This window comes from Diadema antillarum, unplaced genomic scaffold (genome assembly GCF_040938485.1).
Source record: "Diadema antillarum isolate AM-2024a unplaced genomic scaffold, OU_Dant_1.0 seq00001260_RagTag, whole genome shotgun sequence".
In the NCBI taxonomy this organism is placed as follows: Eukaryota; Metazoa; Echinodermata; class Echinoidea; order Diadematoida; family Diadematidae; genus Diadema; species Diadema antillarum.
In genome coordinates, this window is record NW_027272043.1 from 332,908 (window position 1) to 347,478 (window position 14,571).

The 14,571-nt window shown below is 38.9% G+C and overlaps 1 protein-coding gene across 1 annotated transcript; it reads left to right on the top strand.

Annotated features, from left to right (window-relative positions):
* The first annotated feature begins 1,006 nt into the window (after nucleotides 1-1,006).
* Nucleotides 1,007-8,834, top strand: LOC139745378 (pseudouridine-5'-phosphatase-like). Its single transcript, XM_071655772.1, has 4 exons — nucleotides 1,007-1,067; nucleotides 3,729-3,947; nucleotides 4,833-5,071; nucleotides 8,658-8,834. Exons 1-4 carry the CDS (start codon nucleotides 1,007-1,009, stop codon nucleotides 8,832-8,834), a joined length of 696 nt encoding a protein of 231 aa, XP_071511873.1.
* Nucleotides 8,835-14,571: the final 5,737 nt, after the last annotated feature.

Consider the following 14,571-nt stretch of genomic DNA (forward strand, 5'->3'; position numbering starts at 1 on the left):
TTTGAAGAAAAAAGATTGCAATTTTTGTCATAGGAATACATGATTTCACGGTTGAATTCCTCAAAAGAGTGCAATCCAGCGCTTGCAGGGAGATGGGAAGGTCCCATCACACGAGCGGCATATGTGTCCTTGATAGAGAGAGAGAGAGAGAGAGAGAGAGAGAGAGAGAGAGAGAGAGAGAGAGAGAGAGAGAGAGAGAGAGAGAGAGAGAGAGATCTTTGCTAGTATAAAGGAGCTTACTGAATGAAACTCCTTGCTAGTAACACTCCATCCATCCACCTGTGACCTTGGTTGTGCACGTGTGTGTACGTGTCAGCACCAACACACCAATCACCAGTGGAAAGAGCTAGAGACGTGACCCCCTATCGGAGCAAAGAGTGGGGTTCGTTCGTGAGGTACTAGGTACCGGTCAACTCCATACATAGATAACCAGTGTTGCCAGATGGTGATTTCGGGAACCAAAAAGGGTGAAATTTGGTGATTTTTGAAGTGGTTTGGTGACAAAATTTTAGCCTGGTAACCAAATCAAAATTTGGTGATTTTTGGTAACTTTTTGGTGATTTTTAGACCAATGAAAAATAATCACACGAATTGAAAACGAAAATGCATTTCGCCCAAAGTTTTCCCCTTATTTCCTTTAGAAACATAAGATGTGCCCCTTTTTTGTCACTCGACACACACAAACATTCACATATCCATACACATCGTACACATTTTGCATTTAGTATGTGTGACTACGGCGCGCCGAAAATTGCACCGAGACTCGCTCAGAGTGTTTGATAAAGGTTTATTGACATAATCTTGTCTTGAAATTGAAGCCTTACCTACGCTTTTTCCAAATTTGGTGATTTTTGGTGGCTTTTGGTGATTTTTTACAAGCCTTTTGGTGATTTTGCTCTGTTGGGACCTGGCAACGCTGTAGATAACCACAGCACAGCTGAGCTTTGTACGGACCAGCGTGGCTTGGACAACTAGACCTAGAGCTGTATTTTCATTCATCAAGATCATGGCATCTCCCAGGACAAATATTAGCCATGTTATTTTTGACATGGATGGATTGTTGATCGGTGAGTTACTCTTTTTGAATCTTATGAATAACGGCGATGCACTTTCCACAGAGGCATATTCGACACTAACCCCGGGACGCTCCGTATCCCACAGTTACACACTGTGGGAGCGTGTTGGGGCTGGTCGCAGTTAATTCGACACGTACGTCGAGCCACCAAAACACGCCAGAACAGGCCCAGCAGAGCGCCGGGCAGCGCCGCCGGGCAGCGAGCAGGCTGCGTGTGGTGCGGTCCACGCGGTCGACTGTTCCGTCGTTTGTTGCCGCTGCATAGCTGCACGCTGTCGAGATCTGTGAATATATTATGGACTCTGTTGACCTATGAATAAACGGCTTTTCCATCCTTAGTCATTTCGAACCAATAGTAAAAGTGTATTGTTCTCGTCGGTCGTGCTATAGGTTTACAGTGTTAAAGGGATCGTACAGTTTTGGTTGAGACATAATTTCAGGTTTCTAACATTTTTTGGTGAGATAATGAGAAACCTCTTATGAAATATGAAAGAGCATGTAATTCTAGATGAGGAATTCAACGTTTATTTGATGAAAATTGGTTTTGAAATGGCTGAGATATCCAAAAAAGAGCGATTCTAATAAAGTGTGGGACCCACACTTTATTACGATTGCTTTGTTTTACTTTGTTTTTGGATGGTTCATTCATTCCAAACCCGATTTTCATCAAATAAACTTTGAATTCCTCTTAAAATGGTATGCTCTGTACTATATCAGTTCGGGAAACCCACTCACAAGGGGGGCCCCTCCTTATAAGTATTCCGTCCCCCTTATAAGTAACCCCGTCCCCCTTATAAGTAACCCCCGGGGCACCCCTTATAAGGAGTCTCCACGCTTTTTTGCAATGCAACGCGAAAATGAAAGGACTGCGGCAATTCGCTTGATTATGTCCATAAAGCTTCACAAGTTTCCTAGTTACTCACGAAATTTGAGCAAAATCGGTTCGAGGCATCATATCTAAAATCATGGATTTAAATGCGATGTCAAACGACCCATGCGAATGCTGAAATGCGAGCGATTACTGGCGTGAGTGTCGCCAGGCGCGGCGGCGCGGCAATGCTTGAGTGCAGACGTGGCGACTGACCAGTCGCCACGTCTGCACTCAAGCATTGCCGCGCCGCCTGATGTCAGTCGCCACGTCTGCAGGGGTGCCTCGGGGGTTACTTATAAGGGGGACGGGGTTACTTATAAGGGGGACGGGTTACTTATAAGGAGGGGCCCCCCTTGTGAGTGGGTTTCCCGAACTGATATCATAAGTGTTTTCTTGGTATCTCGCAAAAAGTTTAAAGCCAAATTCTCATCTCCACCAATACTGTACTAGTTCTATCCCTTTAATAGTTTGAATAGATTTAGATTATTAGGTCTATATTATAGATTATATAGAGCTGACAGCTGATTAAATTGGAAGAATCGGGTTCCTACTCCTACAGTCCTAGTCCTACCGTCCAGGGCGCAGCCAGGGGGCAGTGCAGTAATTACTCTCTCAAGGTCAGCAAAGCCAGATCTAAATCCATATACATAATATTATGACCAGCTATGTACACTATTATATAAGCTGTTATTTTCGCGAATTTCGCGAATCACAGTTGAGTTGGATCGTGAATTTAACAACACCCGAAATTGTCTCCATGTGCTTTGTTAATAGAGCGTAAACTTAAGCATCGGCGTCTGTTCGCAAAAACAACATCTCGCGAAAATGTGTGCGACCTCATCAATCGCAAATATATCTGTACACGAAAATAACAGCGTAACACTAACTAATACAATACTAATACTAGGAAGCCATGGAGACGTTTATGCTTGTGTGTCATTTGTCTCAAGCCGTATTTGTCACATAAACCATAACTGTAGAATACACAGCACAGGTCACAGCCCTGTCGCTGTCGCTGTATAGAACTCAGAAGTAATACCATAGCTGCCTTGTGGTTGTGGCTGTCAATGGCTCTTTACTGTTTCTTCTACAGTCTCTACACCATACAGCAATCTAGACTTCTACATCAATATTGTCAATACTTGTGCGTGCATTCTACTTTGATTCAAGCTGAAAAAAAAAAATCACTGAATGAAACAAGACATATCTGAATAAGAACTACAGACAGTAGATCTGTGTCATGCTCTTTATCACTTGTATCAAAATGGTTTTTGAGTGTAGCATTTATGTCAAAATATTAGTGTGTCAATTTAACTTTGCTGCTATGTTAACTGTTGTTGTTGTGTTTTGTTTTGTTTTTTACTTTACCACTACCAGTAGTATTATGCCCTTGGTGCTAGAAGTAGAACATTGTTTTGCCAACTATCTGAATTGTGCTGTACTTGTATACCCACAACTCACAAGTTGCTTTTCAGACACTTTCATGACAACATCCTTGTGCATCTGCTCTTCCTCATTCTGGGAATTATTGAGTTCTCATGACTGGCTGATATAATTTCCTGGAACTCCTCAACATGTCCTGCCGTGTCGCTATATCATCAACAGCTTCCATCCTGGCTGTGTACCTGTGGTGCCTCATTTTTTGCTCATGTGGTTATGCAATGCGTGTGATGCAGATGAGCCATCTTAGCTTTAACCCCCAAGTGTAGTCTAGTAAAAGTTGTCCTTCTGAAGTCATCCTTTGTATTTGTAACATGCTATGACACTCTCCCTCATTGACAGACACAGAGAGGCTCTACTCAGTGGTCTATGGCAAGTGCTGCGCCAAATATGACAAGACCTTCACATTCGAGATCAAGCTGCAGCTCATGGGACGAAAGACGCTTGAGTCGGCACAGAAGATCATTGAGCTTTTGGACCTACCTGTGACTCCAGAACAGTGGGTGCAGGAGACTACGGAAGCCATGACAACCATCATGCCAGAAGCAAAACTCCTCCCTGGTAAGTTAGAACAAGCATCTTAGTCGCATATTGATATAATACATACTGGGGCCCTGAACAACTTATGTGATAAACTGCAACTTTCCTCCTTCCTTGGCCTTGGCAGAGGTAACAAAAAACAAAAAAACACATAAAAAAGTGTGGTTTGGTGACACTTAATGCATGGTATTAAATGCTTTCACAGCTGGAAATATAGCCCAGAAATGATATCTGTGGATCACTCTGATATTATTGACTCAGCATGACACACCAAACTTCTTTATGCAGTACACTCCTGTTAAAATGAACACTGTTATAATGAAATTCTCGATATGATGAAGTAAAAAATCAGGGTCGCAAGATTGAATCTTTATCTATTTTAATGTCCTGCTATAACAGAATTTTGAGAAAGCGACTTCAAGAAAACTACCAGTCCCAATAAAGGACTTGTTCATTATAATAGGAGTCTCTTGTAGGCCTACTGCTATTTATTTGATCAAAGAAATTGCCATTTATACACATTCTTTTTGTTGTTGTTGTTGTTGTTGTTGTTGTTGTTCTTCTTCTTCTTCTTCTTCTTCTTCTTCTTCTTCTTCTTCTTTTTGTGTGTGTGTGTTTATGTGTCAATAACACTGTAAGTAAGAATAAATTGGACATCAGGTTTTTAGGTTTCTGGCTAGAGATATTGTCGACCCAGTTCCTTTAAGATTCTTAATACACCCATTGATTTTGCATATGACCAACCAGCTTCCAACTTAGCAAGACAAAGCCAGCAGACTCTCATTAAGGGGATGGAGGAGGGGTTTAATTTCAAATACCCTTCCACAAATGAGTGAAAATATCTGTACCAACTCATAGTATACACTTGTCTGTTGTCATCACTGTCCTTTTCTTCATTCATTCAAGGCGTTGATAAGCTGATCCAACACCTGCGCAAACATTCCATTCCCATTGCCGTGGCAACCGGTTCCTCCACCCCATCCTTCAAGCTGAAGACCACCAATCACAGGGAGTTCTTTGGCCTCTTCCATCACATTGTCTGCTCAGGGGATGACCCTGATGTGAAGAAGGGAAAACCTTCACCAGACATCTTCCAGGTAGCAGGGAGCAGGTTTACAGAGAACCCTCCGTCATCTCCCGGCAATGTATGTATGAAAAACTCACAGTTTACTGCCACCTATTAGTTGATTTTAACTCCAAACTTCCATATCAGTATGGCATTTAGAATAAAAAGCTGTTTGCTTGTTCATAAAGGAAACAACAGTGAAGATATAATATTACCGTACCTGTATGTTGTGATTTTTCTTTATTGATTCACAGTACATTATCATTGCCATATCTATGTATGTGTATCCAGTTCCATGTTGAATTTGTATGGAAACTTCACATAGCATTTTGCAAGTGAGGGTTACTACCATTTTTTAGTACTTTGCGCATATAAAGAAATTAAGCTGCCATATTGTTTGGCTTTCATGACTCAGCCCTTTCAATTTCAATTTCAATTTATTCGGCAACTGATTGATACAACATAAAAAAGTGCACATTATAAAAGACATAACATTCAAAGGCCGGGACCCCTTGTAAGCAACTAGTGCTTGTTATGGGCCCCTTTGCAGCAATCAAACAATCAATAACAAAAATGCAATTAAGCATGTATCGAAATTTCTGTCATAAGTAGTAAATTAGAAAATACAGAATTACGTTACAATATACACATAGACATACGCAAGCATACACTCAGTAAAAAAATGCAATGCAAGAGATTGGTAAGAGGGTGAAGAAACGAAGATAAAGAAAGAAGAAAAAGTACAGCTGTTGAAGTCTACTCAGTCAAGGATGATAGTTTTTTAAATGTAACACGTTTGAATAGGGTTCTGAAACGAGTAAGTGTAGTACTGGATTTAAGATCAGAAGAAATTAAATTCCATTCATGAGCCCCTGTGAATCGAATAGAATGAGACCTTGTTGTTAAGCGACAACTTGGAACTCGAAGATTATCTTTAGAACAGGTTGAGTATGCATGGAATGACGAATTTGTTCTAAACATGTTTTGAAAAATGGAAGGGAGTATCCCTTTATGATACTTAAACATGAATACCAATACATTAAGTTGCACAAGTTCAAATATAGGAATGATTTTATTTTTAATGAAAAGAGGTAGACTCGGACTTCGAAAATCACTTTTTGTTACAAGCCGTACCGCACGTTTTTGTAATCTGAACAGTTTGTCAATATGAACTTTGTATGTCTTGCCCCAAATTTCACTGCAATAGTTAAGGTGAGGTAATATTAAAGCATTGTAAATAAAAAGCAATATTTTTCTTGGTAAAAAAGATTTAAGTTTAGATAGAATTCCTATACTTCTCGATATTTTAGCGGTGATGTTTGTAATGTGACACTTCCAATCGAGAGACTCATGGATTAAAATACCTAAAAAATTCATTGATTCAGTTTTTTTTCAGGGGTGTTAGAATATATGTTGTCAATTAAAGAGGCTCTATTTGCTGAGATGCGAGTTGGTTTTGTGATCATTGGAAAAAAATGAAAAGAATACATCATGTCTAAGAATTCATTTGTTTTGTGATGGGAACCAGAATTTAGTAAGTCGATATTGAAGTCGCCCAGGAGATAGATTTCTTTCTTTTCATTTTCCAGTATTTCAAAAATATCGTTAATTCTGGAAGTAAAATCTGATATGTCAGTGTTTGGTGGACGATAAATACATGCAACAACAATAGATTTGTCATTAAGGCTAACTTCTATAAAGAGCATTTCATAATTGTTTGATATACATGATAAGTCGGTTCGTAATACAAACTGATATTCATTTCTTACATAAAGGGCTACACCACCGCCAACCTTTCCAGCTGGTCTACAAATATGAACAAGAGAATAATTATCAATATCATACAAACCTAAATTCACTTTTGTGTTAAACCATGTTTCAGAAACTGCTATAACACTGAAATTAAAATCAAGGGAGGATAAAAGTGTGTTAAAAGAATCAAAATTTTTCTGAAGGCTTCTTGCGTTTATATGGAAAAGGGAAAAATCCGAACACTTATTTGCATATTTTGTATGAAAGTCTTCAGTAAACATATATTCACAATTATTTTCGAAATAGTTCTGTGCGTCAGCAGTTTCATTATTGTCTGTATGATGTACGGAATTAATAGTAAAAGGGTTAATCTTTAATGACTGTATTTTGCTGATATCAATCTCAGTAGACAAGTGAAAAAAGCTGCGTAAAGATAGAGAGAATTCATTATCATCGGAAATATGGTTAAATGGCAGGGCATCTGAAACACAGTTTACACACAACCATGACTGAGTAGAGGAAGAAGCATTGCAATTCACACACGCATACATTCACGTACAGAAAAACCTACTGTTAACTAAAGTATACAAATATATATTATCAAGCTGGTACGAGGAATAAATTGTAAAAATGAATGCTGGGATAACTGTTGTAGTGCCCAGCAATGTAGCCTTATTTCTTCCCAGGCAGTAACAATTTCAGACTTCTAATTGCAAAAAAGAAAAAATACAATATGAATTATCTTTAACGTAAATGACAGATCTGCATTCGGCAGAATCAAGCTTCGTCTATATAACGAAAATCAAATTAGAACAACAACAACGAAAAACTTTAAGCAATTCAAGTGATTAAAAAGGAGAAAAAAATCCTATTGAAGGGGTAAAAATTATAACAGTCACTTTTTTACCTTTGCTCTGTAAAAAAATACTACGTTCGCCAATAATTACATTTAGAATTATGTAAAAAGTTGATATTGCATTTAGAGCATTGAGTATCATAATTGCACAATTAAGTACACTGGAGAAGTAGATTAAGATATCCGCGATGAGTTGGCAAAGTAAATTAAGGTCGGAAATGCAACAGCGCCGAGGATTAAGAGAAGGCATTTCCTTGCCGAACAGATGATAGCATGATATAACATTTAGTGGCCAGGTTTTTGTGTACTCAGCAGGGGGGGGGGGGGGGGGGGGGGGGGGAGGGGTTCCAATCCAGGCGAGTGCACTGCTGTATGTTAAACCATATGGGGAGTAGGCTGACGAGCGAAAGCCCGCGCGTTTATGATCACGTGGTCACAAAAAGCGGCATCTCGCTGGCATCCAAGGGTTCCGCGTAATCTGGCGTCCTCCACACACATACTATACGCGCACACACACACACACACACACACACACAAATCCTTGATGCCCTTGACTAAGTGGGTAATAGCTTTTGCTTGAACATAATGTGAAGAAGGTTCCACTGGCAGAGCTCAATGGACGAGAACAACTCGTCGAAGGATCGACCGTGACACCGGAATGAGGGGGGAGGGGGGGGGGGTGCGATCCACTCGAGTGCACCGCTGTTAGCATCCAAGCCATACATGGACTGACGAGCGAACATGGTTGACTGAGCAAGTAATAGCTCCTGGGCTGGACAACAATGTGAAAAAGGTTCACTGGCAGGGCCCAGTGGATGAGCAAGAACCGTAATTAAGGATGACTTTCCATGCCAACAATAACCCAAGATAGGCTGCAATATATAAACAATGACGTGAAAAAGGAATCGCTTAGTGAGCTCCATCTCAGAATCAATGACACGTTGCGTTCTCATTTCAACTTTAACGGACTTGCACAGCCTTAGGAATTTCACCATTCCTTGGATACTTTCTCATTTAATCAACCACAAAATGCTCGCTTAACTTTTGCCTTACGCAGGTTCTCGTCTTTGAGGATGCACCTAATGGCATTCTGGCAGCCAAAGCGGCCGACATGTGGGCGGTCATGGTACCAGATGAGAGGTTGATTGGCAAAGACGAAACGGCTGCAGCAGACCAAGTTCTACGCAGCATGGAGGACTTTGTACCTGAGGAGTGGGGACTTCCCCCATACTGACAGCTAGCTCCAGCTACCATGTAGCTTTGTGTAATTGTTGGGCTTTCATGCAGCGCACACATATTCACGTACAAAGTACCTTTCCTTTGGATCAGGTGCCAGTGGACAATTCCACTGGTGTGCCTCATATGCCCTTGCCTTTTGTCAAGACCCTCTTGCTGTATGGTGAAGAGAGCCCATCTGAGTGGGGTTGTGCGAGGGCCTTTAGAGATCTGCTTTGCATCCTTTTGTTAGCCCTTTGAATTACCGACTTTTGCTCCCCGAGTGGCAGGAGAAAAAAATTGATCAATCATAGTGTCTGTCTGCCTGAGCCTGATTTGCATGTGCGAATGCACACCACAGACCCTTGCGGGTGGTCAGTGATGCATGCAAACATGCCGGACAATGGCAAAACGGAGGATGTGGGGAGCGCGCCATTTCATTGGTCAACCAGAATCTGTTAATATAACTATTCAGTATTCAGTATGGTTCATGTGTCAAGAATGATAATTTGTGAAGCAGATCTCAAGAGGCCCTGGCACTGTTGCGGCCAGCTGGGCTCGCTTCGCTCACCTGTTCTAGCCATCTTACAGCAAGAGGGCCTTGACAAAAGGCTACATATGCCCATGAGCACATATCTACTGAAATAAGGATAACAAGCTGTACATGTTAAATAAGGATAACTAGCTGTACATGTTATGATGCATTTGACACAAAGTCACATTTATCATAAAACTTTAAACCATTCACAACATGTCTACTTGTAGTGGCAACTGCAAATATTTTCAAGAAGAAATTTTTAAGTGTATAGCGAAAATAGAAAATGACATTCTTCATGTGGACTCCTACCTCACATTATCACTCACTGTTCAAACTTTGTTGCGATGTCAAAAGATTATCAGTAATCAACGCAAAACTTGTTTTGTATTATGAGAAATGCAGTCCTACACAAGTAACCACGTTATATTGCATGAGATATGCTATCTTTGAATGGTTTGCACAAATCACAACTGCTCCATGCGTTTAGACTAATAATCACATTCCATCAAAAGAGGGAGTGGTTGTTCTAATGTGTATTTCCCCGAATGCAACAGAAATAATGGGTTATTTTGCACTAGCACCGGCAATTAAACCGAATTTGAAATCAGTCGGTGTTGGGAGGTTGACCTCAAAATTATGATGTATTTCCGCTTGCTGGTGCTGGGCTTGGTGTTGAATGTCATCTGAGCCATGCTCCGCTGTGTATGTTGGCGATTTACATGCTTTTTTTTTATTGGCCAACACTAGGCCCTAGGGATTATCATCTTTGTCTTGGGAGATACTGTAGCATTAGCACAAGCATGGAAGCTGAAATCACCCAACGTGCATTATATTCAGATGCATTTAGACATGTATCAATGCAAATCCAGTCTTCATAATTAAAGGGTGTGAAGTGTGAAGCTTGTATTTTCATGTTTTACATATATGTATTACATGTTAAGGACTGCATGCATGATTTCCCTGTTTTTTGTGAGCAACACTTTAGCAAAATGTCAAGATTATAAACTTTTTATACAATTGTACTGCAACTCAAGTGTTGTTTGGGAGAGACTCTCTGTGTATTAGCTGTCTTTAATTTTTCAATTCATCATATTTGTGCAGAACAATTGCCCAATGAAGCTAGCATGTTCAAGTGCAAATATCATCTCCTTTTTTTTATATCTTCCTTGTGTGCATTATTATATAATGTCTTTACAGGGTAAATTAGTAACAGTCATGTCAAGGGTAATTCATTGTCCAATGTTATGTGTAAAGATGATCCAATAGAACTACTGTCAAATAATTCTTTGGCTCAGCTATGAAAGCATACCTACAAAGTGTATGGTTTTGTGATGTAGCCAATCTGTCATGTAGCCAGCATACAGTGTACAACATGTTATCTTTTGCTCACTGCTCATGAAATCTCATTAATCAATTTGATCAATAAGGAGCTTTAGATTTGCGACGCTAATGCTTGAGACGACAATTACATTGGATGTTCTGCTCTCTCCCTGCGTCATGCTGAAAAGTAGCTTTACATTATGAAAGAACGCAACCAGTAAAGAATAAAATACTGTATACGCTGTTATTTTCGCGTACAGATATTTTCGCGAATAACGAGGTCATAGACATTTTCACATGATGTTGTTTTTTCGCGAATCGACGCCGGTGCTTACGTTAATGCCTTATTAACACAGTGCATGGAGACATTTCGCATGTTGTTAGATTCGCGATCCAACTGTGATTCGTGAAATTCGCGAAAATTAAACCCTCGCGAACATAACAGCTTATACAGTAGTGCCCCATATGATCATTGCATCAAACACCTCTCTGCATCCTGAATTGAGCAGACATAAAAATTGCCGAGAACGCAAAGTGAAAACTCAGATGCAAGCTATAGATAGATCACTTTTAATAAGTGATTTTGCGCATGCTCAGAACAGGTTTTTTTTTTTCTCTGAACATTCCCCGTCGCAAATATCTAAAGCTCCTTATTATCTAATATCTTGCGGACAATCAATGATGTAAAAATCCCCAATGGGGTGCTGCTGAACTGATGACTAACCTGTGCTTTAGTAGCTTTGCCATCTCATACAGTACAACAGGTGTTTGTACCGACACCACACAATTTTTTTCAAATGGGACTTGAAATGGGATGTACCCAATGGCTATATTCCTCTCTATGAAATCATGCTATTCGATGTCGTGTTTATGGCTATTTTATTGTTCATTTGAAATCATGTGGTGCAGTCAAGTACAGTGTATTTTTGATAGTGAAGTTAAGTGCTAGTTTGTAAAGTGTTCCAAACAAATTATCTTGTTTTGATTCTCTTGCATTGGCTCACACCAAACCAAATGCTTGTGATATAAATGGATGGTTATGATTAAGATTATGACCAATATTTTTGAATAATGAGATGGCAACATTGTCTCCATTTGTATGCGGCTGTTGTTTTGTTCAGTTTGTGTGTGTGTGTGTGTGCGTGCAGGTTTTTGTTGTTTTTTTTTTTTGGGGGGGGGGGGGGATAGGGTTCTGAAGGGGTTGAATTAAGAAGAGCTTTTATCATTACTTGTTCAGACCAAAAATATTTTAGACTCTTGTCACACACAATGACACACTGACATATATACTCATGAAGATTCCTTAAAAATTACACACGTTGCAAACAGAATACTAGATTGTACTTCAATAAATCTTTTATTCAGCTGTGCTCACAATAGATTCTATACTTCATACACTACCTGAGACGTGCTAAGAGTTAGAGCTACTGATCCATACACAAGTACATTGTATTAGCAGAGTTAGTTCGATCTATAATCTTTCACTAAAAGTGCAACCAGTGCAACATACTTAGGGAATACATTGTACAAAACAGAATGTATGCAAAAGCACTGAAAGATGGAAAAGCCATACATGTATTTGGACATCTTAACATAATCTCGGTGCCCTACATACTTTTCTCATGTTTTATTCAATTTGTTATTTGTTTGTTTGTGTTTTGGGTAGAAGTAGTTTTCAAACCTTAGTAACTGCCTGGAATCATTCTAGAATCCTTTCTTTTTTCAAAAAGCTTCATAAAATATGAATTTACTGGTTCATACAAATTTCAATACATGTACAATGTACAGTGAAAATGTAAGTTTGTTGAATTACAGAACATGCTCTGTGTGTTTACCTAATGATACACATGTATACAGGCGACTCCCATTAAAACAAGTCTCAGAACCGGCAGTTTTACTGTGCTAAATGTATACATTACCTTGTACACAGTAGCTAATCATTTGGGGACCTGAATTTTTACTTCTTTGTAATGAAATTTTGTCATAATTGGAGTGCACTGTATCAAAGCTTTTTTTAAAGGACAAGTTCACCTTCATAGACATGTGGGTTGAGTGAATGCAGCAATATTAGTAGAGCACATCATTGAGAGTTTGAGGAAAATCGGACAATCCGTTCAAAAGTTATGAATTTTTGAAGTTTCTGCTCACTCAAGGCTGGATGAGAAGCCTACTATAGCTTGTGATGTCACATGAGTACAACCATATAAAGAAAGAATAAAGAAAATTCAACATATTTTCACTTTTCTCGCATAACAAAAGAACACTTGACTTCTCTCTTTCAGAAGGCAGGGGGAATAATATTACCCTTAACATATGTCAGTAACAGGTCGAAGAAATGTGCACTTTATTCAAAAAGTAAAGTTTTGTGAATTCTCTTTGTATTTTCTTTATATGGTTGTACGCATATGACATCATACACTGTAGTAGTCTTCTCATCCAGCAGTGACTATGCAGATACTTATAACTTTTGAACGGATAGTCCGATTTTCCCCCAAATTTCACTCATGTGTTCTACTAATATTGCTGCATTCACTCAATCCACATGTATACAAGGTGGACTTGTCCTTATGTGTATCTTCTAGGAATTCTATCTACACTATTGATGCCTTATAATAATTTCCAGCAGATTACGTGGTATTGCAAATGAACATTACATTTGATATAGCAGTAATTGTATTGCTCTGTGACAGGCAAAAGACTGACAAGATTGTTGGAGGTGTACAAAAAAAAAGTTGAATGCATACACACATATAAAATTTTTGCAGTGTTTCACACTACAGGAGTTATACCGTTTTCACTAGCGACATTGGACATATGTCAATTGCTTCAATCTAAGTTGTACAAAATCACAAATGACTGTCTATGCAACTACAAGTACATGTACATGTACAATAGTATCTTATTACCATGATAATACATTGTACCATACTCCAATATTAAAAGGATGTCATTAAATATCTAACACAAAGTCTTCATACCCCAACTAACCATGGCAGATTTAGAGAACGTCTACACCATGATACAAAAAAATTTACAAGAAAGACATTGATTTGCATAGTAAGTAGTTATAAGCCATGATGAGTCAACGAAATATATATCTTGGACCCAAGAGACAATGAAAACACAATGGATTAGACATGTAAAAGGCAGATGATAAGTCGTTAAACAAACTAAGATTTGTTCTTTGTGCTGAAACCCTGATGTAAAAAGCTAATCATAAGATCAAATTTGGTTGAATGGAAGAAATGTAAGGCGTTTTACAGGTGGGAAAAGTATTTCAGCTTTGATTTTGAATGCCAGTTACATATACATCCACATGGAAGACAAGCAACTGTCATCCCTTCGTACAGATAATTTTTACAACTTCTATTATTTGACTACATTCAAAGTACATAATAATACAGACTTCACAACTGTCATAATTTATATCAAAAACAACATAAACATCAGAGTACTGTCAACTGTGTATATCACTATTACACCACCTTGCTGTTGCAAAGTTATGCACAATGCAAACATGCTTCCAGCTAAGTTTGTTTTTCACCTTGGGGAAGTTAAATGTATTCTATCACTGGAACCATGCATGTGCTTCATTTGATATTGAATAACAGCTAAACATCACACAAATGTGCTTAATCACAGCTTTTTAAATCACATGACTAATAGTAAAAATGCTATAGTATACAGTGGACTCCCGTAATAACGAAGCCCTCTGGACCAGCAGTTTTCTGACACTATATCGAAATTTCGTTATAACTGAACAAATCAACAATAAAAAACATAGGGCTGATAATGCTACAGCCTGAATTTTTATTTTATTGTAACCAGAATTTTGTTATAACCACGTTCGTTGTAACAGGAATGCACTGTACAAATAATGCACAGGTGAAAGTGCATT